General features: G+C 31.7%; 1 protein-coding gene across 1 annotated transcript; it reads left to right on the plus strand.

The window, feature by feature from the left end:
• Positions 1 to 6: 6 nt before the first annotated feature.
• Positions 7 to 7,654, plus strand: LOC150033337 (4-coumarate--CoA ligase 2-like). Its single transcript, XM_090305636.1, has 6 exons — positions 7 to 167; positions 1,144 to 1,345; positions 3,004 to 3,149; positions 4,696 to 4,763; positions 6,086 to 6,188; positions 7,385 to 7,654. The coding sequence occupies exons 1-6, from the start codon at positions 84 to 86 to the stop codon at positions 7,502 to 7,504; spliced, it is 723 nt and encodes a 240-aa protein (XP_090161762.1). The 5' UTR covers positions 7 to 83; the 3' UTR covers positions 7,505 to 7,654.
• The last annotated feature ends 18,307 nt before the right edge of the window (positions 7,655 to 25,961 follow it).

The following is a 25,961-nucleotide window of genomic DNA, read 5'->3' on the forward strand; positions in this document are numbered from 1 at the left end:
CGGTGGCAACGGTGGTGCCGCCACTTGTGGTGGCACTAGTGAAGAACCCGAGGGCAGCGGATTTCGACCTGAGCTCAATTAGAATGGTGCTTTCAGGAGCGGCGCCGCTGCGAAAGGAGCTGGAGGAGGCTCTCATGCAGAGGCTTCCTCAAGCCATTTTTGGTCAGGTATGGTAATGAAATGAAAATGGTTATAAAGTTTGGCGTGTTTGTTGTGAAAATTTCATGCCTTTTTTCTAAGTAAAAGGCCTTTTTTAAGTGTTATAGATCTAGCATGTGAGAGTAATTAAAAGCTGGTTTTATTTAGCAACTTTTTTTTTTTTAAACAAAAATGTTTTTTAAGTCTCTTAATTTTGAGTTTACTTTTTCATTTGATGTTGGTTTTCTTTTCTTTTTTTTTTCATTCTATTTTTTAAAAAAAAAATAATTATTGGATATATATATTTGAAAACTTAAAATGATTTTTACTACAACTTAAAATCATCTTCAACTTAGTTTAACTTTTAAACTTTTTACACATGTCTAGTCTTGAAAAACCCTAATTTTATTTAAAAGGTTTTGGATAAATATTTCAAGTTTCATTTTTTTTTGGTTATATATTTATATATTCAACAATGATTTATCAAAATTTTCTAATAAATATTTACTTAGTTTAAATATTAATTATCAATACATTTAATTATATTTATAAATTTGTCTACTAAGTCATTAAACTTTCCATCTCGTGTCTAATGATTTATTTAAATATTGATTAACTATAATCATAAAAAATATTATTTAAATCATATATTATAAACTTATCAATAAAAATCACTTACTAAATTATATATTCATAGTTTTACTTTTATCTAATATTTTGTTCTAAAATATTATGTCGCATGGCTAGTCAATAGTCACCATAGTATGGGCTTGAAAATATTAATAAAAGGTCTAAGAGTAAAGTATTAGTTTTTTTTTTTTTTTTTTAAAGTACGAATAGGAATAGGGATTTGAATCTCAGACTTTTTGGTACTCAATACTTATAGATGTCAGTTCAATTATATTTTTATTGTTAAGTATTAGTTGATATAATAGAAAATAATGTTGATTCATAAAATATTATCGAAATTTGATCATTCATAACACAACATGACATAATAAATAGGGTTATGGGATGACGGAAGCGGGTCCCGTGCTGAGCATGTGCTCGGCTTTTGCAAAGGAGCCACCGATGCCAACAAAATCAGGGTCATGCGGCAGAGTAGTGAGAAACTCAGACCTTAAAGTTATTGACCCACAAACTGGTGCCTCCCTCAGTTATAATCAATCGGGAGAAATTTGTCTTCGAGGCCCTCAAGTTATGAAAGGTTCTCTTTTTTCTTTATTTTTTGTCTTTTCATTTTTCCGTTGCAAATATCGCAATTATGACCTAAATATTAATTAATATAGTAAAATACAAAAGAATTTGTTAATATGGTAAAATTTAAATAACAGTTCTCACAGAATATAATAGTCCATTGATACGTTCGATTAATAATAGAATTGACTATTCTTGCAATTTTTTAAAAATATTGGTATATACATCAGAATTAATCTGAAAAGTGGTACTTATTGGCTATTGCAATTATCCTTCCCCTTTTCATTAAATTAAATATCATAATGTTTGAAACTCTAAATAAATTTCCTACCCATTTTAAAAGTTGGGCAAATTGATAAAACCACACCTGAAGTATTGTGATAATTACAGTTACACACTTTAAACTTTCAATCCTAAAAATTAAGAGTGTTAAAAAAAGACTCGACAATTCGAACAATCTGTACTATTCAACTCAAATTATAAGAATTGGGTTGGGTTAGTTTTGTTCTTGGGTTGGGTTGAATTGAAATTTTTTCATTTTTATTTGGTCGGGTTGGGTCTCAGCTTGACTAAATAAAAATTTGATTTGACCCAACCCAACCTGAATTACATATTTTCTTTTAAGGGTTGGGTTGCGTTGCCTTGGGTTGGAGACTTTATCTAGGTCTTTTGGGTTGCCAATCCAAACGACTTGAAAATTTTGGTTGGTCCAAAAAACACTTTCAACCCATCCCAATCCAATCCGTGTACAACCTAGTAAAAATCAAATCTTTAAACTTCTACAAGTTTTAAATTGAACTCTCAAACTTCCAATAGTTGTAGAAATTGGACCCCAAGTGAGAAATTTTGATCCCTCAAACTTATACACTTATATAAATTTGAGGGTTCAATTTAATATTTGTATAAGTTTGAGGACTCAACTTTTACAATTGAAAGTTTGAGGGTATAATTGCAACTACCATCCTACCTTAGGAGTGGTTTTTACAATATGCTCTTAAACTTTCAATTTTATTTCCATTTTTAAATATAATTTGAAATTCTTTTGAAGTTATTTTCTCTTTTAACATATAATAACATGTTATAATTCAACTTTGGTATGGTTTCATCAATGGTATTATACCGAATTCTCTTTTTTAATTAGGTGCAGGTAAGAAATAATGAAATAGGTATAATTATTCGTATAAATATGTAAGTCTCCTCCCCTTAAATTAATATAATAATTTTATAATAAAAAGTTACTATTTTTTTCTCTTCCCCAAAAAATTAGAACCTAAATTTTATCCTTTTTAATTAGTGAAAATTTTTGGGACTTATTTCTAAAATAACTTAGTTTGATTGGTTACACATCAATAGTACGTTAAATTAAAGAAGTTTAAATTGAAGTAGCATCACAATTTGTTAAAATAAATGTCGTGAATTAAGATGTTAGAAATTTGAATCTATCAACACAAAAATGAAAACATTTTGAATTGCTAGAAATCAAGTAGCGTTAGGGGAAAAAAAAAGGGGCAAAAAATTATGTATATTCATCTGCAACTATCTTTTAGCATTTTTTTGTTTTTTTTTAAAAAAGTTAAAATTCAACCATTTTTGAAGCTGTTTAATTATGAAATTGAAAAGTTACAGTAAATGGAATTTAATTTTGGTGCTAAAGTGACATGACTGTAGGATATTTGAATGACCCGGTGTCCACGTCACTGACAGTTGACGTGGAGGGTTGGCTTCATACGGGTGACATTGGTTACATTGACGATGAAGATGAAATTTTTATTGTTGATAGAGTGAAAGAGATTATTAAATTTAAAGGTTTCCAGGTACACCTCACTTTTACCCTTTATATTACTCCATTCCCAAATTATTAATATTTATATATTATGTTTTAATCTTTTTCATTCTTATATTTAATTGTTATTTACTCAACTTAAAATACCAGTCGAACTTAATAATTTCTTTTGAAAAAAAAATAGAAAAATTATTTTAAATAATAAAACTGTTGAAAATAATTACAAATAATAGTCAATCGACTTTCATAGATCGCGATATACTATATCATGATAGATAGACTGTAAAAGACCACAATAAACCATTATTTATATCTATCACAACATAGATTTATCTATCACGGTCTATCTGCGATAGACAACATGTCACAGGTAGTAGCTTATCACCATCTATTACAGATATACGGTGAAATTTTGCTATATTTGTCAATATTTTAGTTCATTTTTCTATATTTCAAAACAATTCAAAAAATATGTTCATTAACCTCAATTTTGAGTATAGTTTCTATTTGGGCTCTATAAATCTCAACATGTTATATTTCGATGCCTAACTTTGACTTTAATTTTTACGTACTTTCTTTTTTTTTTCTTAAAAAAAATCATTTGATATTTAAATTTGAATTTTGAGTTTAGTTTTCATTTGGTTTTCAATTTTTAATATTATACCTTTTTACCCTGATTTTCATTATTTGAACTTTCATCTTTGATGTTAATTTTAATTAATAAATTTAAAATAATTGTGAAGTTAAAAATTGAATTTAATCATAATAATGATGAAAATATAGTGGAAATTATTAGAGTTAGTTAATCCAAGCTTTATTAGTTATTCCTAGTTACTTTTTAATTCTTTTGTAGCCATGGCTATATATTTGCCATCTTTACACATAATAAGTTAACGCAACTAGTTTATTATCTCAAGTCTTAATTAATCTATTTTAATCTATTTTAATTATTTAACATACATTAATATGTAATTATAATGGTCAATAGTGAGTACTTATGAAAAAATAGGGTCAAAACTATTGTTTTTTTTACCTAATTTGAATTGTATATAATTTAATGCTCCAAAACTTATTTTTAGTTGATTTTTCAACCTCATACAAATTTAGAGAAAAGGTGTTTGTGTCATAGGTTAAAATCATTGTATTTTTTTAATTGGTTTAAATGAAAAAGTTGTTGGATGTATATTCAAATATAACAAAATGTCACTACGTATCGGTAATAGATCGACATCTATCACTTTAGACACTATTAGACAAGGTCAGTGATAGACATTGATAGATTGACATCTATCACTTAGACACTGTTAAACAAGGTCAGTGATAGATGTAGATATCTATTAGTTTAAGTGCTTATCGTGGAAACACATTGACATTTTACTATATTTGTAAACAAGTTAACTCATTTTTCTATATTTAGAAATAACCAGCAAGACTTCCTAACAACTCTAGTTAGGAGTGTATTATTCGTTCAATTTTGTGTAATTAATTGAGAAATTGGGTTTGAGTTTTTTTTTTTTTCCTTTCTTTTTTGCCAAATTAAATTGGTATTAATGACTATAAATTATGATATTTGACAGGTGGCACCAGCAGAGTTAGAAGCTCTTCTCGTAACCCATCCATCTATTGTCGATGCCGCTGTTGTCCCGTAAGTACACAATTTATGAATGTGTTTGGAATGCATTTTTAAGTCTTTAATTTTAAAATAAGTCATTTAAAAAAATTGGAGTGTTTGGCAACCATTTATAATATTTTTTTAAAGTGTATTTTCAATAATTTTTGTTAAAAGTGTTTAAATAAAAATGATTTTTTTAAAAAACACATTTTTCTCAAGTCAATTCAAACGGGCCCTAAATCTCGTTGGTTTTACGGGATCATTTAAATTAAATTACAATTTTATTTTTAGTTCTTCTACCAAAAATACTGTTTATTAGGAATTATTGCAAATATAGTATAAAATAATTTGTGGATACATAACAAAGTTTATATCTAGCTCTCGGAGATTATATGACTGATAGAAGTCTATTTGTGATAGAGAGATAAATTTTGCTATATTTACAATTCTTTAAAGTTGTTGCTATACAGTTGATTATTAGCCTTAAAAGTGTTACTTATTACAATTACCTTATTTATTAACCAACTTTATACCTAACATAACTGTGGTTTAAATTCTCCCTTTTCTATTCTACTTAAAGGGAAAAAAAAAAAAAGAAAATCTATGTAGCTCAATTTTAGCAAAATGTAAAAAATGTGTTTGATTGTTTAATATCTAGAAAAATATTTGTAAAAGTAGAAAATGGAAATTAGAAAATTTAATATTTCGTTTGATAATCATTTCATTTTTTTTATTTAGTTTTTGATAATTAAATTTATTTCTTACAATGATAATGGTTAAATTCTTATCAAAATTTCAAAAACAAAAATAAATTTTGAAAAGCTATTTTTTTTAATTTTCAAAATTTGACTTGATTTTTTAAAGTATTGAAAAAATGTATATAATAAATAAAGAAATTTAGAGGTTGATGTATTGTTCTATAGGCTTAATTGTAAAATAATAATAATAATAAAAAAAAATTAAGATCTCATCTGACAACCATTTCATTTTTCGTTTTTGGTTTTTCAAAGTTAAGCTTATTTTTTTTTTCATTTCTTACCATGATTTACATATTTTTTTAAGAGTAATAGTTGAGTTTTCAATCAAATTCAAAAAAATAAAAATAAGTTTTTAAAAATTATTTTTTTTTATTTTTCAAAATCTGGTTTGATTTTTAAATCATTGAAAGTAGATATAATGTTTATAATCTTAATTTTTATAAGTAAAAAATAAAAAATAAAAAATAAAAAATGAAATGATTATTAAATAAAGTCAGTATTTTACGAGAATAATTTTGTTTTTAGTTATACATGTATTTGGACCTTTGAAAGTATCTTGTAATGAAGAGAAAATAAACCGTTTTAAGGAAATTACAGGCAAAATGATGATGTTGCTGGTGAAGTTCCAGTGGCTTTCGTAGTTCCGTCAACTCATAATGAACTTACCGAGGACGCAGTAAAAGAATTCATAGCAAAGCAGGTTTGTGTATATTCTACCTAAATTTAATTTTCATTATAATCACATTAAAATTATATTAGGGGATTTTCAAACATAAATAAAAAAAATTATTTATACAAAATAAAATAATTTTAATTTTCTTTGATAAAGGTCGATAGAAATCTATTAATATTTATTAGTGGTAGAAACAGATAGAAGTCTATTAATGATAGGCGTTGATAAAAGTCTATCAGTGTCTATCAATATATTTTTTTTGTTATTTCTATAAATAATTTGACATTTTTTCCATCTGCGAAACTTTTTCATAATAAATTCGATTTTAAATTTGTTATAATTATTCATTAATTTTCTAATAGGTCATTAAAAAAACTCATACTACACATATTCCTTTTTTTACTCTGATTTTCACATTAAAATTTGGTTTTTTAAAAGTGAAATTAAGCTTGCTTTCTCCTATAATCAATGCATTAGTTTTCTGAAAAAAAAAATATTATTCTTGACTAAATTCTAAAAATAAAAACAAAAACTATTTTTCAAAAAATATGTTTCTTAAACTTCATTTGGTACTTAGTTTTCTTTTTTTTTTTTTTCTTAAAAAAAATTATATTTGTTTTCTCCTGAATTTCTTACCAACACTGCTTGAAAAATACCTGAAATCTGCTCAAAGTTTTAAAAACAAAAACTAGTTTGAAAACTAGTTTATTTTGTTTGGTTTTTAAAAACACTAATTAGAATTGAATAACCAAAAAAAAAAAAAAAAAAAACTGATAGATGAAAACAGTAATTATAGTTTAATTATTTTTTAAAAAATCAAATAATTACCAAAATGAACTTTAATTTTCAAATTTTGGTAGAGTTTTTTAGAACATTGGTTGGAAATAGACAATAAAATATAGAAACTTATAGATAAAACAATGTTTTTTAGCTCAATTTATCAAAAATCAAAATCCAAAAAATGAAATGGTGGTTAGAATCCCGTACTTAAAAGTAAAGAAATTACCCTACTTTTTATAATATAAGTTACTATAAAATTTCAAATGAAATTTTATATTTAAATCTAATTAAAAAAAAATGGTTGTCAAATCGAGTGTTGTTAAATCATATTAAAAGTTCAAACAGAAGTCTGTACAAAGGAATGGCAAAACAGAAGATTTTGAAAAGCAAATACAATGATTTGACATTGGTTATTTTTGTAAATTTGAATGCAAAATCAACAGGTTGTGTTTTACAAGAGATTGCAGAAAGTATATTTTGTGCAGACAATTCCAAAATCTCCGTCTGGAAAGATTTTAAGAAAGGAACTCAAAGCCAAGCTCTCAGTGTCACCAGCATTTTAAAAGCCACAGAGAGAGAGAGAGATGGAGAGAGGCAGAGAGTTATAATTATTGACTTTCATGAATGCTTGTCTATTTGTCTATTCAAGCATCATCTATTTGTGTACTACTTTTGTCAGCTGGTAGAATGTAGAAGTTTTCAATTTATTATTATTTTTGTTGGTCTATAGTAATCATTTTGAATATGAGTTGCATTTAAAACATGGTGTGGTACAACCTTCTATATTAATTTTGTGATTTCAGTCAGAAAGTTGATCTTTACCCTCAGTATTTGAATGTCTTGAATTTATTTGTTGGCACTTCGTCAACTAAGTATAGGATCTGGTTGGCCGATCAGCAAACTGAGGTCTAGGGGCGACGTCCCTGAAACCTATTCAAAATTCGTATTTAGCATATTTATTTATTTGTGTGCTATATAAACTCTCTAACCATAGAGACACCGTTTGTGTAGTCAAAAAACATTCTTTCTAATAATATTGTTTTCCCTCTGTCTCGTGGATGTAGCTAACACATCATTAATGAACCACGTATATCTGTGTGTTAGATTCTTTTACAATTCTTTTATATTATTTAATTGTTGATTACATAACAAACTGGTATCAGAGTCTCGTTAAGGGTTTTCAAAGTTTTGCATTTATTCTACAATTGAAGATGTCTGGCGTGAATGTAAAAATCGACAAATTTATCGTGAGGAACAATTTCGGTTTATGGCAAATCAAGATGTGATCTCTACTAAAGTAGCAGGGGCTGTGGGCACCGCTAACTGGTAAGTCAAAAAAGGCTGTTGTGGATGACGAAGAATGACAGACTCTTGAGGAGAAGGCTCATTCGACGATCATGTTATGTTTGGCTGATGACGTCATCATCGAGGTTACAAATGAAAAAACTGTCGCGGTCTTTGGTTGAAGTTGGAAAGTCTTTACATGATGAAATCTTTAACAAAGAAGTTGTTTATGAAGAAATGTCTGTATCATCTACATATGCAGGATGGTATGTCTCTACCAGACCATCTTGATCAATTAAATAAAATATTATTAGATCTGCGTAACATAGAGGTTAAAGTTGATGATGAGGATGTTGCCCTAATTTTGTTGACGTCTTTGCCCCCGTTGTATGAGACTTTCGTTGACTCGTATATTGGTGGGGAAGAAACTCTGACCTTAGAAGATACAAAGTCCACGTTACTTATGAGAGAGGACCGCCAGAATGCAGAAAGTTCAGGTACAGAAAGTCAAAAATCTAGTTAGCTACTACAGGGAGTAAGGAACATAGGAATTCTGGTAAGTAGAAGTCAAACCAGAATAATAAGTCTTCAAAGTCAAAGGGTTATAGGGTCAGATGATGTTTGTCACTATTGTAAAGAAAAGGGGCATTGGAAAACCGAATGTCCTAAGATAAAAAAGATAGAAAAAAAAGGAAAAAAAAGTGACAAAAAGGAAGCATCTGCTTTTGTTGCATAAGTTGAGATTGATCCTGAAGAAGTCGAGATCGATTCTGAAGGAGATCTAACTTTAGCTGTGAAAGTGGTTCTCAACGTATCAACTAATAGATAGAGGAAATATTAGTGTTGAATATGGGAAGTCTTCTCCTTCCCCTTACCCATTTGGAATGTTATTCCTTGCAATTTGTATTTATCCTTTTCAGTATTATTCTTTACTTATGTCCATTTTTACCGTTATATGTCTTTGCCATATTTGGCAAATGTTGTTGTATATATAAGGGAGACCCCCCCCTTGTAAATGTATGTAGAATAACATTAAGAAAATTCAGAATTTCAACATGGTATCAGAGCCATCTCTCTGAATCATTTTCATAGGTGAAACATTGAAAATTCAGACATACCAATTTGTTTGGAGCTGTGCGTCAGAAAAACCACCATCCACAGCTTGGAGCTTCACGTCCGAAGCGAATTTGTTCACGATGGTTGAATCTCGTTCTTCGAGTATCAATCTAGTCTGAAGCAACCCCGACCGAAACGCGCTCTTCGATCAACTATCGTGTTGTCGTGGGTTTGTTTGATTTAATCTATGTGTGTTGTCGAGTATCGAGTATCGTTAAAGGGTTTGGTTTTGTTATCGTCGAGTATCGTGTTATCAAGTAATCTAATCCGTGTGTGTTGTCGAGTATCGAGTATCGTTAAAGGGTTTTGGTTTTGTTATTGTCGAGTTTAAAGCCGTAGGTTGTCATATGTAGGTCGCCGCTCTTCGTGGTTTTGTGATTTAATCGTGGGAGTATTTTATCAACCAGGTCAGGTCGAAATTCAACCGAGTCTAAGAAGCTTTTTTTTTTCTTTTAACAATTTGGGTCTAGGGGTGTGTTTTTTCCTTTTTTTTTCCCCTATTTCTTTCTTAATTTTTGTCTTGCAAATTATCAATTTTTATGGCATTAATAAATTCTCTAACAATACAGAAGAGACCATAGCCTAACTACTAATCACAACTTAAATGGAAGAAATTATCTCCATTGGTCACAATCTGTTATGATGTTTATATGTGGAAAAGAAAAGGAAGATTATCCGTGAAGCAAAACTTCTATCCCACACCTAGCTGATAAAAAATAAAAGACATGGTAAGCGAAAAATAATATGGTTATGTCTTGGCTAATCAACTCCATGACGACAGAGATTGGTGAAAGATTTCTACTTTTCTCAACTGCAAGTGAAATATGGGAAGCAGCTCGTGAAACTTATACCAACCAATAAAATACAATGGAGTCATTTAAAATTGAAGGCAAAATTCATGAGTTACGACAAGGGGATATGCAAGTCACTCACTATTTCACTCAACTGTCTCGTCTTTGGTAGCAACTTGATGTATTTGAAAGCCACAAATGGGAATGCGCTATAGATGGAGCCACATTGAAAAAGGTAATAGAGAAGAAACGAGTGTTCAAATTTCTCCTTGGCCTTAATAAAGAACTATATGAGGTATGTGGTAGAATCCTAGCCATTAAGCAATTATCTAACATCAGAGAAGTTTTTGCAGAAGTAAAAAGAGAAGAAAGTAAGAAGAAACTAATGTTAGGAGTGATTGCAAGCTCTGAATTTGAAGGACGGCTTTAATTGCTCAAAACCTTGGTAATGAGGTATGTACATTCATGATAATCGTTACAATCAAAATCAGAACTAAACAGGAACTAAGAATCGATAACGAAAACCAAGACCATGGTTGAACACTGTAAAAAACCAGGACACACTAAAGAAATGTGTTGGAATTGGTAAACCTCTAGATTGGAAGCCAAATAAAAGTGCAAGAGAAAGACGTGGGAAGACCTACCAAGCAAGTACAACATCTGAAGGTAACTTCAACTTTGAACATAATGTGTTTATTAAGGAGCAATTGGACCTTCTCCAAAAACTATTTGGTCAACCAAAATCTATTCAAAAACAGCAGAAACCATTGTAACAACAGTGACACAATCAGGTAACTTCTTTTGGGCTCTTAATGCAACCGAAGAAAGTTGTAGTACTTGGATTATTAATTCTGGAGCATCAGATCACATGATAGGTGATATATCACTGTTAACTAACTATACATACTGTAACAATCAAATTACTGTAAGTATTGCTGATGGTACCTATTCTAAAGTAATAGGAATTGGCAATGTCTTTGTATCTAAAGATCTTGTGTTAGAAAATGTGTTGCATGTCCCAAAACTTAAATGCAATCTCCTTTCCATAAGCAAACTAACTCTTTTGAAAAATTAATTCATTTGCTTATTCTAAACATTGGGGACAATGTTCCATCTTTAAGTTGGGGGTGGGATAAACATTGCATGTTTTTGACATGTTTTTGGTTATTCTTGTGACTATTCTTTGATTAACTTAGAAATAGTCAGAAATAGTCCCCTAAAATTTTTACATAACTGGAACCCTTGGGCATCTGAGCCCGAGATTGATAAATTGATTGATTACTTAGATTTTTCTATATACGAATAGATTTGAGGCTCTGATTCATCTTGATGGTATAATTTTGGTTCTTTTATAAATAAGTCTATCGAATTCTTTAAATCTTCATAAGACTGTTTTTCCTTTGAATTCAATAAATTCATAATTGATAAATTCATATTTGCACATTCATGAATTTCATTCACTTTGATTCAATGCATTAATTTTTTTTACTCAATCTCTTAATTCTTATCAATGAAATTTTGATGACGTACTCTTTCTAGTAAGGATACAACGAAATTTTAGATTTTCAAAGTTTTTCAACCAAAAATTTGAAGCACATTTTTCAAAAGAAAACTTTCTTTTCTTTTTACTTCATAAAATATTGAATAATTAGTCCTTAGATTTATTTAGAACCTTTAAACTCTTAGAAATGTCATATCTACTTAATTTTCTTTGTTACCCTGATAAGACAAACTTTGGTCTAAGACCAACCATCTTGTTTTAGAGGCAAGTCTCGACATAGAGGAATAAAAAGGGCTAGTGTATAAAAATTGCTAGCACAAAAAAAAAAAAAAAAAAAAAAAAAAAAAAGAAGAAGAAGAAGAAGAAGTAAGCTTACCAATTGACATAACAAAATAACATAACCTTTACTAACGTGTGCGTATGTGCATGGGTAAAGGTGAAAAGAGCTATCTTCATCGTGTTTCTGTTAGGGTCCGCAAGGAAAGAGTGATAGGTTCCCGGTGGTGTAAGTGTAAAAGTTATCCCTCTAAGTAAAAGAAATGCCTATGTTGAGAGTTACACACAATATAGTAGCCACTCATTTGAATGGACTATTGATAGTGCAACTTCTATATATATAGCTTCATATAGAAGTTTATTTACATCTTTCACATAAAGACATCGTAGTCTAGTGAGAATGAGGAATGGAAGAGTTTTCAAAATCGCTGGGATTGGGAACATTAATTTGAAGACAGAGTTTGGAGAAAAGTTAGTGCTATGAGATGAGGTTTGTGCCTAGGATGAATGTCATCTCTATTGGCAAATTGGATGGTGAGGGTTACAAGTGTGAATTTGGCACTCAATAGTATAAATTCATGTTGGGATCCCAAGTAGTGGTAGTTGACCACAGAAATTTCATATTGTACAGATGTCGATTTAGTGTTGTCAAAGGATCAGAGAGACGATGGATGCTAGTTAAAGCTGCAGATGGCAGGTGTAGAGGTATAGTTGAGCCAACAACAAAGATAGGTAGTGTTAATCAATTAGATCAAGGTCCACTAGTTCAAAAGCAATTAAGAAGTCCAAGAGAGGGACTTGATGGCTATCATGGACCCCCAATTGTCAGATAGTCGAATGAATTGATAAAGTCGCAAAAGCAAATAAGAGCATCAAAATGGAAGAAAAAACAGTTGCTAAGGTCAAGAATAAAATCTCCAACTTGACAGTAGGTTTGAAGGAAGGATTCAAACCATTTAAAAAATTTATCTTCTTCAAGAATAGGTGTTCAGGATTGAAGAAGATGTCAATTGGTACCACTTAGCTGAAGTGGAAATACGTGGCTGTTTTTTATGTCTGAGGGATAGTTCCATGTAGCTTGCTCATACCTTGGGGCAAGAACAGATGAGCTACAATTATTTTCAGATGGTTTCCCGTCACACCCTGCCCAAGATTACCTTATTAAACTGAAGAGGATGTGACGACAACAGTTACCAACCCTTTTGCTGGCTCTTACTGCCTAACTAACCTACTCAACCTATCTTAGACTCTCGTATACATACATTTTCAAATACATACTGAACAGAACAACTAGAACTTATCACATTCATCTCACAGGGTTTTACAGACTAATCACATATATACAACTTACGTACATTACCACTAGGTGACCTAACATACAACATGAGTCCGTATAACAGAAACATGTGTACTAACAATTACAGAGTCATCAACTAAGCTTATTTCAACCTGAGTCTTTGAGTGGCAAAGCAACAACAGAATCGTCTTCTGGGAGTTGACCGTTATCAGGGGGGAGGGGACATTTTGAAAACCATGAGCTAGAAGCCTAGTGAGTGACTAACTTTTAAAACATAGGTATCATACATAAAACTAATAAGAAAATTGAAAGCTTTAATTGGAAACATAAACTTAGGCAACAATCATTCACATAAACTTAGGCAACCATCATTCACATAAGCATTAACATAACAAAGCATATCTATGCTTAGTTGGACTATTCCTTAGTTGAGAGTGGCCCTCTTGCTCAACTCTCAATACTTATACTTAGCCTGTTATCTGAGAGTGAACCTTCTTGTCTGCTCTCTACCTTACTTAACTGCATTACTACTTACTGAGAGAAGGAGTTCTTTTGTCCAACTCTCCATACTATTCTAGGTTGAGATGTGTCACCTTTGTCCACACCTTACCCTGTACTAACCTACGTTAACGTGTGTCACTTTTATCCATCACTTTTCCCAGTCTCTCTCATGGTTTCCTAGGATAAGGTATGTCACCTCTATCCATCACCTCTCTCCTAGTCTGACGTGTCCTACGTCCACGTAGTTTGGATCCTGTCATCAGAATTCATATCTAGGACTTAGCTCCAGTACCTTCACATCTTAGTCCTTCATCATTGAGCTACTCGTACTTTCTAAGGAATATTCCTACCTTACTAAGACTTAGTTTCCTTAAGGCATTCAATCCTAACGCTCAATCCTAACGCATACTCAGGATCATTGAAGTTCATAACTTAAACATACTTAGTAGCATTCTAGATCAACGCATAACATTACATTTAAGAGATGCATTATTTCAGATTAATTAGTGCTTAAAGTTGATCGCTCATGCAAAACTCGATGCTCAATGGAATACTCGATGGTATTTTGGTAATTACTCGATGGAATACTTGATGCACGATCCTTCCTCGATCATACATACTCGATGCACGATCTCGATGCCTATCTAGTGCTTACTCGATGCTTGGCAATCCTTTTCATGATCAACATTTAGTCAAAATTTCTTCTTGATAGGCCTAACTTATAAAACACCCAAGAGCCAACTTTCCCATACTTAAGAATTTTCCTTCTTCATTTCCTTATCCTTTACCCATTTCCCTACAATTCCACATTAACTTAAATACTAAACCCCTCATTTTACTATTCTCAACAATAAACATATTTAAATAGGGAATGTAGGGTTCAGGTTTCATAATTTCTGTTTTGTTACAATGTTGATTTTGCAGGTTTTATGTGGAACCTTGGAGTTCGTCAAGGAGATTAGAGATAATAGTTGTAGTGGGAGCTTAATCTTGGAGTTTGCCAAGATGATGAGTTCTGTTATAGTGGGAGACAAGATCGTTGATTTATCTCCAAGTGGGAGAATGTTGAGATTTTCGAGATAAAATCCTAGAACCACACATGATGGGATGGAAATATATGTGTGTATATATATCATTATAATTAATGAGTTAATTAACTTTGACCGAAGTAAAAAGTGAAAGGGAAAAGTTGTTTTCTTGTAGTACCAAATTGGGCCTGGCCCATTTTTATTCATTTAGGTGTTACAACATATAATATATATATATATATATATATATATATATATATGTATGTGAAGCTGGTGGAAAAAAGAAAGTGACAGTGGTTGCAAAATTGAGAAAGAAAAACCGGCAAATTGGTGGCTACAAAAACCAAAGTGCATTGACGGCAATATTAGAAGGTTGTCCGACAGAAGCAATTGTTCAGTCCGGTTGCAGCAGTGAGATTATTGAAAAACACGTATTTTTTTTAAATTTTTTTGTGTTTCTCTTTTATTGTTAATTCCAAGATATCAAGTTGTGGTATAAAGAATCAAATGGTTCATGGTGGACTATTTGGAGAGAGATTTTAATAGACCTCCCATGTTTAGAAAGTATGAAAGGAGAGCTAATAAAAAGAATGAGGAGAAGGGTACAAATGTAAATGTGGGAGAGAATAAAAGTAGTTAGAAATGGGGCCACCAAAGAAGGATCAAATCCGTTAACAAATTGTGTTAGTAGGGGTGGGGAAAATTAAAAGGATATTGTCCTTTTAGAAACTATTTAGGAAAATATTGTTGTTTTCAAACTATTTGTAAAAACATTGTTGTTTTTTTTTTTTAAATAAGTCGAGAGTTGAAAATTCGACCTAGATAGGTCGAATTGACCTTGCCCTTCCTAACATTATTATTGAGTCTGTTTAATTATCATTCCAGAGACCTTCCTCTATAAGATCGTATTTCTAAATTTTCATAAGGTCCCCTTGGAATTCCTTCCAAAGCTTGTAGAATAATTTTTATGGATTCTGTCATCTCAGCCAGTCTGACTAAATAACGAGCCAATGAATCTCCTTCTTTTTGCCACTGAACTTCCCAATCAAATTCGAGAGCAAGATTATAAGAGAGAGCGAGATTTTGAGAGAGTGAGAGTTTGAGAGAGCGAGATTTTGAGCGTAAGCGAGAGCGGGAGCGAAATAGCGAGATTTTGATAAAGAGCGAGAATACCGTACAAATTTTCCTTTTTTTTCCTTTTTAATTATTACACATTCCACCTTCTTCTTTCTAATCCTTTCTTTTTTTCTTTTCTTTCTTTTTTAATTTTTCATAAAAAGAATTTCTAAAAATATTTTATTATTTGATTTAAAGTCTAAAAAGAATAAATTAAAAAAAATAATAACTCATAAAAATTAAAAAAAATAATAACTCATAAAAATTAAAAAAATGTAAATTAAATATCTCATTTATATAAAAATAATTACAAAAATCAATGTGTCCCACAAGGCGAACGTTGTCGATTTCGAGCTGGTTGTCGTCGTCGACTACTAACTTTCGGGTTCTTCTTGATGTTGCTCTGGTGTCTCTGCAGACTCTTCATAATATAAATATTCATTATGCTCTCCACGACCCCGACCATGTCCTGCACGTATGAAGACGAAGGACCAACCTCTGAGTCATAATGTCCTGAACCAAATGCTGGCATCATCATCATCGGACTAACATAATCAGTTTGACTCTGCGTTTGCATCATAGAGGGCAACTCTTCCACATTATGTGCAACCTCATCAAACTCATCCTCTTCTCGAATAGGTCCTCTACGTCTAGGAGCTGGTGGAGGAACAATAGGTATATCATACATATAATGAATTTCCTCCATATAGCTTTGGTTGTCACTACATATAGCAAGAACCTGGTTCGGATCATTCGCAACCTCATGGAGTCTATTGTTGTTCGATCTCTGTGAATTATAAAACAATTAGACAATATTTAAAATAAATTTAAATTAAAAAATTAGATAATATTCATTCATTTACCAGATGACTCACAACTGCTTCCGGACGAGTGACATAGCGCCTTGTGATATTATTATACCAATGAATATATTCTGGAGTGACATCTGTGTCAAACTGTTTAAGAGAAACCCCCACTGCAATAAACCTTGCACGATAGTGCCATCGCACTACCAAATGTGCAACTTTTTCGGACTAATCTCCAGTTATTAGGTCAATATCATGCAGTAAGGATTCAGTATTACAAGGCGATGAGATATCCTGCTGAAAACCGAATTGTCTCATCACCCTGTCAGGAAGATGCCACTCACCAATGTGAAAACATATGAGAGGACTCATTGTCCGCCATATGTTTTGACCATTTGTATACAAATTAGGCAAAGTATGCACAATAATTTTGTACGGCTCCTAAATAACCTGAAACACAAAATATTGTATTAGAGAATATTAAAGACAAATACGATAAAAATGTGAATAAAATAATTAATTAGGTTTAGTGTAATGTACCTGTTCAGGTTGAAGCAGATCAAACATGTATCTATACTGGTTGACTACATGTGTGGCTGTCCTAGTCACACAAAATTTGTCTCTCCACTTAAATTTTTAAATTGATAATTTAGAATTTAAATTAACTAGATCAGTGATATAAAAATTAAATTGAATTAAAATAACATACTGAAAACCGTAGGCTCGTCCAACTAACTGAGCGTCATTAACATGATGTAGCTGTGGAGCCATTGTTGGAAATCGCTCCCAAGCCCATAGTTGCAAAAGTATGAAAGGCCCAACTATCTCTCGAACCTCAGGTTTTGTTGCTTTGCATAGTTGTCTATACAACCATGCCAAGCATGCTCCACCCTACGAATACCGCCTCGCATCATGGAGGTTAGCTAATAGTGGCAGGAACATCAAGTGAACAAAATGACTTGATTTATCTTAAAACAGACTTCCACCCATCATTTGTAGTATATATGCTCGTGTATATCTTATGACGGTTTCCTCGTCTGCATCATCTGTGAGCTCACAAAATTGTGTTCCTAACCATATTTAACTTAACCTCGATCCTTTAATCTTGTCGGCAGGTGGGGTCGCACCGAGGTACAATTGACAAACTTCTAACCAGCCATCGTACATCACTCCGGTGACCGGCTCACCGTCAACAGGTAACCCAACAACACTTCTATGTCTTGTAGAGTGATAGTGCACTCTCCAATAGATAAATAGAATGTATGTGTCTCGGGCCTCCATCTCTCGACCAAGGCTGTGATCAGATGCCAGTCCAACTGAATAAATCCTACCTCTTGACGTCTGCAAGATATTTCTCCAGTAGTACGATCTCACCATACAACATATGATCGATGAATGGACTGGTTGTACAAAACATCGGGATCAACAGGTCATGGGTTTAAAGCCATGATCTGAAAAAAAAATATATTAAAATTGACTATAATTGAATAGTAGAGAAAAGTGTGAGGGTAAAGAATAATGTAAAACTTTATTGATTATAAAAAAAATTGAATATACAATAGATTATTAAAAAAAATTGAATATACAATAAATTATAATAAAAAAATTGAATATACAATAAAATGAATATATAATAAAAAAAAATTGTTTATTATTCAATCCCTAACTATATGGAGCCCGTCTTAGTAATGAAGGACACTTCCTTCGATTATGTCCTAACTGGTTACAAAATTTACATCGTTGTCGAGTGGTTGGTTCTGTCCAATCCATCTCTTTGTGATAACGTGAACTTTTCGGTCTACCAGGTCTTCTCAACAACGATGGATCAGGATATAAGACGGGCATATTAGGGTGTGTGATTTAGTAATCTTCATGCGGTACAGGTTGAAATTGAGGAGAGTAACATTCAGCATACGTTGACGAATTGTAGTAGTCCTCAATAAAATCTTCGTAGTTCATGTTAAAATGTGAGCAAACGACCCTAAAATGCGAGCATGGAATGCCGAATGCTTGCCACTTGTTACATTAACAGTACCGCTCGGACCTGTTTAGCCTCAATATTTGAACGTTTCCTCCTTTGGCATTGAGACTATGACCGTTGATCTTCACATGAAACACACCTTCATACCGATCATATGATTGTACTTCATGTTTACTAGATCGTGCAGCCCATTTATTTATTTTGTCGTGTGCGTACCTGGATTCTTACTCCACTTAGTATTATAAAATATGTTTGAAATAAACTATTAATAAATTATATATATAAAAAATAATATTTACCAAGTGTATTTATCTTGACGCTCCAATGCATCCCTTATTTCTGCTCTTCTTTTCTCAAAATAGTTCACACATTTGAAGAATGTTATCTGACCAAAAGCATTTATAGGCAACATTCGAGCTCTTTTGAGGACTCCATTTATGCACTCTGATAGATTTGTCGTCATCCACCCATATCTAAATCCTCCATCATGTGTTTGAGTCCATTGCTCTAAACTAATGTTGTCAAAAAAATTTAAACAGCTCCGATTTATTCCTTTAATATCTTCAATTGCTTTGTTGAACTTTTGAATTTGAAACTGACACCCGGCACGATAAACATAATTTTTCAATGTATTAAATTTATACTTTTTATTGAAGTTGCTGACGATATGTCGTAAGCAGAAACGATGGTGACATTTCGGTCCCGTCCAACCATTTGCTGGGTTGTTCACTACTACAATTATACCAGCATGTCGATATGAAATTAAACACACCTCTTTGTGTGTTACAATTTCTCTCAGGTGTTTCATACTTAGTGATCTCGAACAAGCCATCATACCTAGCGGTACTATTCATGTAATAAGTGGCAAGCATTCGACATTCCATGCTCACATTTTATGGCCGTTTGCTCACATTTTAACATGAACTACGAAGATTTTATTGAGGACTACTACAAATTGTCAACGTATGTTGAATGTTACTCTCCTCAATTTCAACCTATATCGCATGAAGATTACTGGATCACGCACCCTAATATGCTCGTCTTACATCCTAATCCATTGTTCTTGAGAAGATTTGGTAGACCAAAAATTTCACGTGATCACAACGAGATGGATTGGACAAAACCAACCACTTGACAACGATGTGAATTTTGTAACCAGTTAGGACATAATCGAAGGAAGTGTCATTCGTTACTAAGACGGGCTCCAGATAGTTAGGGATTGAATAATAAATAATTTTTTTTATTATATATTCATTTTATTGTATATTCAATTTTTTTATTACAATTTATTGTATATTCAATTTTTTTATAATAATCTATTGTATATTCAATTTTTTTTTTTTTTTGTAATCAATAAAGTTTTACATTATAATAATCTAATATATTCAATTTATTGTCTAATGGTTATTCAATTATAGTATAATAATCTAATATATTTAATTTGTTGTCTAATGATTATTCAATTATAGTATAATAATCTAATATATTCAATTTGTTGTCTAATGATTATTCAATTATAGTATAATAATCTAATATATTCAATTTATTGTCTAATGATTATTCAATTAGAGTATAATAATCTAATATATTCAATTTATTGTCTAATGATTATTCAATTATAGTATAATAATCTAATATATTCAATTATAGTCTAATGATTATTCAATTATAGTATTATTATTAGCTATTTTTTCTCATTTTTTATATATATTTCTATGGAAAGTTCAAATAAAGTGAAGACTCTCGCTCTTTCCTAAGATCTCGCTCTCTCAATCTCACTCTCTCCTAAGATCTTGCTCTCTCACTTTTGCTCTCTCCTAAGATCTCGCTCTCTCACTTTCGCTCTCTCCTAAGATCTCGCTCTCTCACTCTCGCTCTCTCTCAATATCTCGCTCTCTCTGTTATTGTTGTTATTTTTCCATTAATGATTACTAGCTTCCATTTCTTCTGGAACAATCACAAACACTTTTTTTATTATGGATCTACTACCAGAAACTCAATGCGTAGTCTTAGCATTCAATGTATATTCCTGAATAATCTCAGTTTTCAATTATTCAATCATTTCATTTTATCAAGTTCAATGTTAGTCAAATTAGTCAATATAAACTACATCTTGCTCTCTCCTAAAATCTCGCTTTGAATCTCCTCTCTCCTTAATCTGCTTCAACCCACTTATCTCCTTAATCACTTTGAAGTTTCGACATGTGTGTAACCTTCAACAACCTAATATACAAAATTTTGTTCGTAGATAAAGCTAATTCGGAATTGTCTTTCATTCCAAGGCATAACTTGTATCCATACACTTCATATTCGCCTGAAGTTCGCTCCCAGAAATATAGCCATCCCCACCCCGTCACGTCAATCCCACAAGCCTCCATCTAATTCGAAACGATAAAAAATGCATAGGTTGTTAGAAGCAGCTCGAGTACACAGATACATATAGTATACCATCTCATTACTTTATTTCCTCTATGGGGGAAAAAGAAAAGTCATAAACCTGCAATCTCGAGGGTGGATGTGTGTCGAAACTTCAACCTTCGACAACCTAAGCGAGATTCGCGAGATTTTCCTTGTCGAGGGTTGAAGTTTCGGCCTATATATTGTTTCCAAGTTTTTCTTTGTTCGTCGAGTTCTCAACGTTCGACCTCCACATTAGTCGAGTTCTCAACGTTCGACCTCTAGCCTCGAACTCCCAAAACAACAATATTTCTCTAATAAGTTTCAAAACAACAATATTTCTCTAATAAGTTTTGAAAACAACAATATTAATATTAAAGGTCCAGTAGGGGTGGCTGTTTGTTATTATAAAGATAGGAGGTAGAAGCAAGGGGGATATCAAACTTTTCATTTAGAATTGAGCTTGTAAAGCTTGTAAGAGGGAGGAGGTCTCGGCTTCCTAGGCTACTTTGATAGTAAATACATAATCAAGATTCTATTAGATTTATAGCACGAGTTTTGGAACTTTACAATCTTCATTATAGTAGAATCTGCAGTTGTTGAAGACTAATCATAGTCTTGACTTTGGGATGGATGAACTAGTATATTTCTCGGCGTCGATTATCTTTTCTCTTATCTTAATTATTTGATAATTTTATGATTTTCAATTTTTTTAGCCCTAACTTGTGGAAGTGAGAATTTTAGATATAATTTAGCTTCCACATCTTATTTATATCTAATTATAAATTTCCAACAATAGGATGAAATAGTGACATTAAAAACTTCTTAAGCACAAGAAGGGGGTAAACCTCCTATGGAAAGGGAAATATGTGAACGGGTGTTGGGTAAGCGGCCGGGGCATGTGAAAGGATAGGGTTGGGGATTAAGGTCAAAAAATGTTAAAAATGAAGAAAGTTACCGAAATGCAAAGGAAACAAACACACATATTGCACATTTGCAAAGTATAGTCGAATCCTAACAAGCCATAATTGAGGAAATCTTAAAAAGGTTGCCAAGTCACGAAGTTACATCTAACATGGAAAGGACTTCAGAACAATCTAACGATAATGAACAAGTAATTTTGCAAATCAAGTAGGTGTTTTGCTTGAAATTCTATTTTGATAAAAAGTATTAGATTAGATTAGTATATGTAAACTTGATATAATTTAATTGCTATGACGATCCTGTAGTTATGGTAGTCATAAATTATTTTTTGCTACGTTATTGATCAAGGCTTTTTTTGTCATTTGAGTTATTGATATAAATGATTGAATGTATGAAACTTGCAATGTCTACGAGCTTTCATAATTTGTTTTTCTTGACAATGTATCTATGGCAAGGTATGGGAACGTTTTGGTGTTTATTTTAGAACGTGGTTGTGATTTTGACCCCCCTCCCCCCAAATTGTATTTAGGATACTCACTTTGATTGATACCTTTAGTATGATTCAAGAAGTCATTGCTTATGTTTTTTGTTTATTTGAATTATTTTGATAGTACTTATTCCTATACCCTTTTAGAAGGAGTTTCCATAATTTGTTTTTTTGACATTGTGTCTATGGCAGGATATAGGAATGGTTTGGTGTTTGTTTTAGAACATGGTTGTGCTTTTGACCACCCTTCTACGCCCCTACCCAATTTGTATCTCACATTGATTGGTCCCTTTAGTATGATTTAAGAAGTCATTACTTAAGTTTTGGTTTGTTTGAGTTATTTTGATGGTACTTGTTCCTATACCCTTTTGGAAGGAGGTTCCATAATTTTCTTTTTTTGATAATGTGTCCATGGCAAGGTTAGAAATGGTTTCACGTTTGTTTTAGAACATAGTTATGCTTTTGACCCCCCTCCCTCCAAATTGTATTTAGGATACTCACTTTAATTGGTACTTTTAGTATGATTTAAGAAGTCATTGCTTAAGTTTTTGGTTTGTTTGGATTACCTTGATGGTACTCATTCCTATACCCTTTTGGAAGGAGTTTCCATAATATGTTTTCTTGACAATGTATCCATGGAAAGGTATAGGAATGATTTGATGTTTTTCTTTTTTGACATTGTGTCCATGGAAAGGTATGGGAAAGGTATAGTCATTGCTTAAGATTTTGGTCTCCCCCAAGTTGTATTTAGGATAACTCACTTTGATTGGTCCCTTTAGTATGATTTAAGAAGTCATTGCCTAAGTTTTTGGTTTGTTTGAGTCACTTTGATGTTACTTATTCCTATACCATTTTGGAAGGAGCTTTCATAATTTGTTTTCTTGGCAATGTGTTCATGTCCATGTGTAGAATCTGTGTTTTTGCTCTATGTTATTGAATTTGAAAGGTTTAAGAATGGTTTGGTGTTTGTTTTAGAACATGATTGTGCTTGTGATTAGTCATTACTTAAGGTTTTGTTTTGTTTAAGTTAGTTTGATGGGGTTTGTTCAATTTTTTTATTCCCACGTGCTTACATATTTCCTTTTTTATTTTTCAGATTTCATGTCTTGGTGGTCTTCAGGACAAGATGAATTTTGATGGAAGTGGAAAGAGTTTTAGGGTTGGTATTTTATAATGTTGTTTCGAAATGATGTTAGCTTCAATGACCTTTTGTTGAACTTTCATTAGGTTAATATTACTTCAACTCATTAGAAAACTACGAGTTTGTTGATATAACTTGTCATGTAAACTTGTACTCGAGTTAGTATTATTTCATTTTGTTTCAATGATAGTATTGGAAATGTGTATCTTCACTTATAATTTTTGGTTTAAATATAAATTGAATAGTTTATTCATAATTTGTTCAAATGATTATTATATTTTAAAATTTTATAGCAGGTTTATTTATTAAATCAAATATTATTTTTTTAATTACTAAAATACTTTTAACGACGTTTACTATAATGATAGGAAATCAAGTTTTAAAAATATAGCTTTTATAATGACACAAAATATTAATTTTGTCGACACTTAAATATGTTGCAAAAAGATACTTGCAAAGACCACAAAAAAAAAAATAAAAAAACATTTAGCAATCGTTTTATATGTTTCTAAAACTTAACTTTTAGTGACACGTTTTTGTGTATATGGAAAATAGTAACAAATAATGTGATGCTAAAAGTGTGCATTTAGTGACGCGTATGTATCAATAAAAGTAGCCTTTTAGTGGCACGCTATAAATGTATCGCTAAATCCTTTAGCTATGTGGATACAACAACATTCTTAACGACGCGACCTTTAGTGGCACATTTGGAGCTTTAGTACCGCGTTTTATTCGTTTCTAAAAGTTGATTTTATTGTAATGTTGACTTATATGGGTAATTCAAAATTAACATTATGAGAGAAAATGACATAACATTGAAACATACAAAATATATTAATTAATAACATACAATCAAATATCCAAGTTCAACATAGAAATCAAACCATTTGAAAAATGAAGACAATAAACCATTTTTATTGCTATGATACTCTAGTGATTTAGAATAAGTGTCGTCGTAGAGTAAGTTAAATGTTCCTTTACCAGATTGAAACATTATCAAACAAACATTACACCATAATAACTCTTGTTCCTATAATGTTTAGTTACCATTTATTCAGTTGGAACAATATTGACCACCTTAATGTGTTATTGTAAGTGTAAGCCATCTTTTTTCATCTATAGTTTTGTCTCAACAAGTGTCGTCGTAAGGTAGGTCAAGTATTGGAAACAAAAACTGCAATCCTAGCCTTTTCAGAAGTTAAGCAAAATATTGATTCATGCAAACACCTTTCGTAGGGGATGGTTCTAGACTGCCACGAGGCCAAACATGAATCTCATATTGTCAACCAATGATGGAGACCGTAGAATATGTTGAGATATATCCTTCTCCCATTTACAATAATATTTTCTCGAATTAACCTTGATTTTTTTCCATGCTAAATGATAACTTGTAGAAATACAAGTTATTTACACCGTTTTATTTAGATTATACGGCAAAAAGAAGGAAAAAGTTGCGTCGACCGTATAGAAATTAGCTTACTGCAAAAGTTGTAAAGTGTTGTAAGCACACCTGCTAACCTCATTGCGATGGAAAAATGGAATATCCAAGTCTTTGTTTTGTAGGAAATAGGTTACCGTATTCGACAATCGCTCGAGGACGAAAAGAACAACACAATTGCAGCACATGCGACGATCGATCATGGATGCAAACAATCAACGCATTTGCACCGCATGCGACAATCGATAAAAATATCAACACAAGTGCACCGCATGTGGCGATCGATCGTAGATGAAAAGAGCGACGCATTCGCAAGGACTTCTGAAATTATACAGCTTTTCTGTTGGACGTGCATTACTTTCATGCAGTCACATAGTCTGGAAAGGAAAGGAGATTGCATCTAACTTCATATTACATATAACATTCACCTAATCATGAATCCTCTAAAATCTCCTCATCGTCAACCTCATGTTAATTAACCTCAACATATGTATTTAATCTAGTTTTAAATGGATCAACTGTAGCACTTCACTTTCATGCACTAAATCATGTAAACAATACAGTATTCGGGATTTCGTAATATATTATACCATCTACACATTCTCATAATAAATCGCATAACTATATAGATCAGCAAATGTCTAATGCTCATCTAGCTTTAAGACACTCCAATAGGAGTGCTACTTAACTCATAATTTAAGGGTCATGCTCAGTCATCATTTAATATAACTCATAAAATTCCAAACCAAGCCATACGTAATCATATTCTGATATATTACCACATGTTTACATATCCTTCATAAGCAGTCCATCCAACCTCAAAACAATCAAAATTATTCAAAGAAAAACTGCTGCAGGATCCTCAATGTTAAATTTACAATGTATCGCCTGGCACAAAAGCGATTCCAGTAGTAAGATTACTTACCTTAATCGAAA

The sequence above is a fragment of the Benincasa hispida genome, chromosome 10 (assembly GCF_027475165.1).
Source record: "Benincasa hispida cultivar pf3 chromosome 10, pf3_genome.v1.1, whole genome shotgun sequence".
Classification (NCBI taxonomy): domain Eukaryota; kingdom Viridiplantae; phylum Streptophyta; class Magnoliopsida; order Cucurbitales; family Cucurbitaceae; genus Benincasa; species Benincasa hispida.

Bases quoted from the DNA above. Each gene is read 5' to 3' on its own strand.
- LOC150033337 (XM_090305636.1), top strand. From the start codon at position 84: ATGGTGCTTTCAGGAGCGGCGCCGCTGCGAAAGGAGCTGGAGGAGGCT. The intron at 168-1,143 runs GTATGGTAATGA...CATAATAAATAG, and splicing joins CTCAAGCCATTTTTGGTCAG to GGTTATGGGATGACGGAAGC. The intron at 3,150-4,695 runs GTACACCTCACT...GATATTTGACAG, and splicing joins TTAAATTTAAAGGTTTCCAG to GTGGCACCAGCAGAGTTAGA.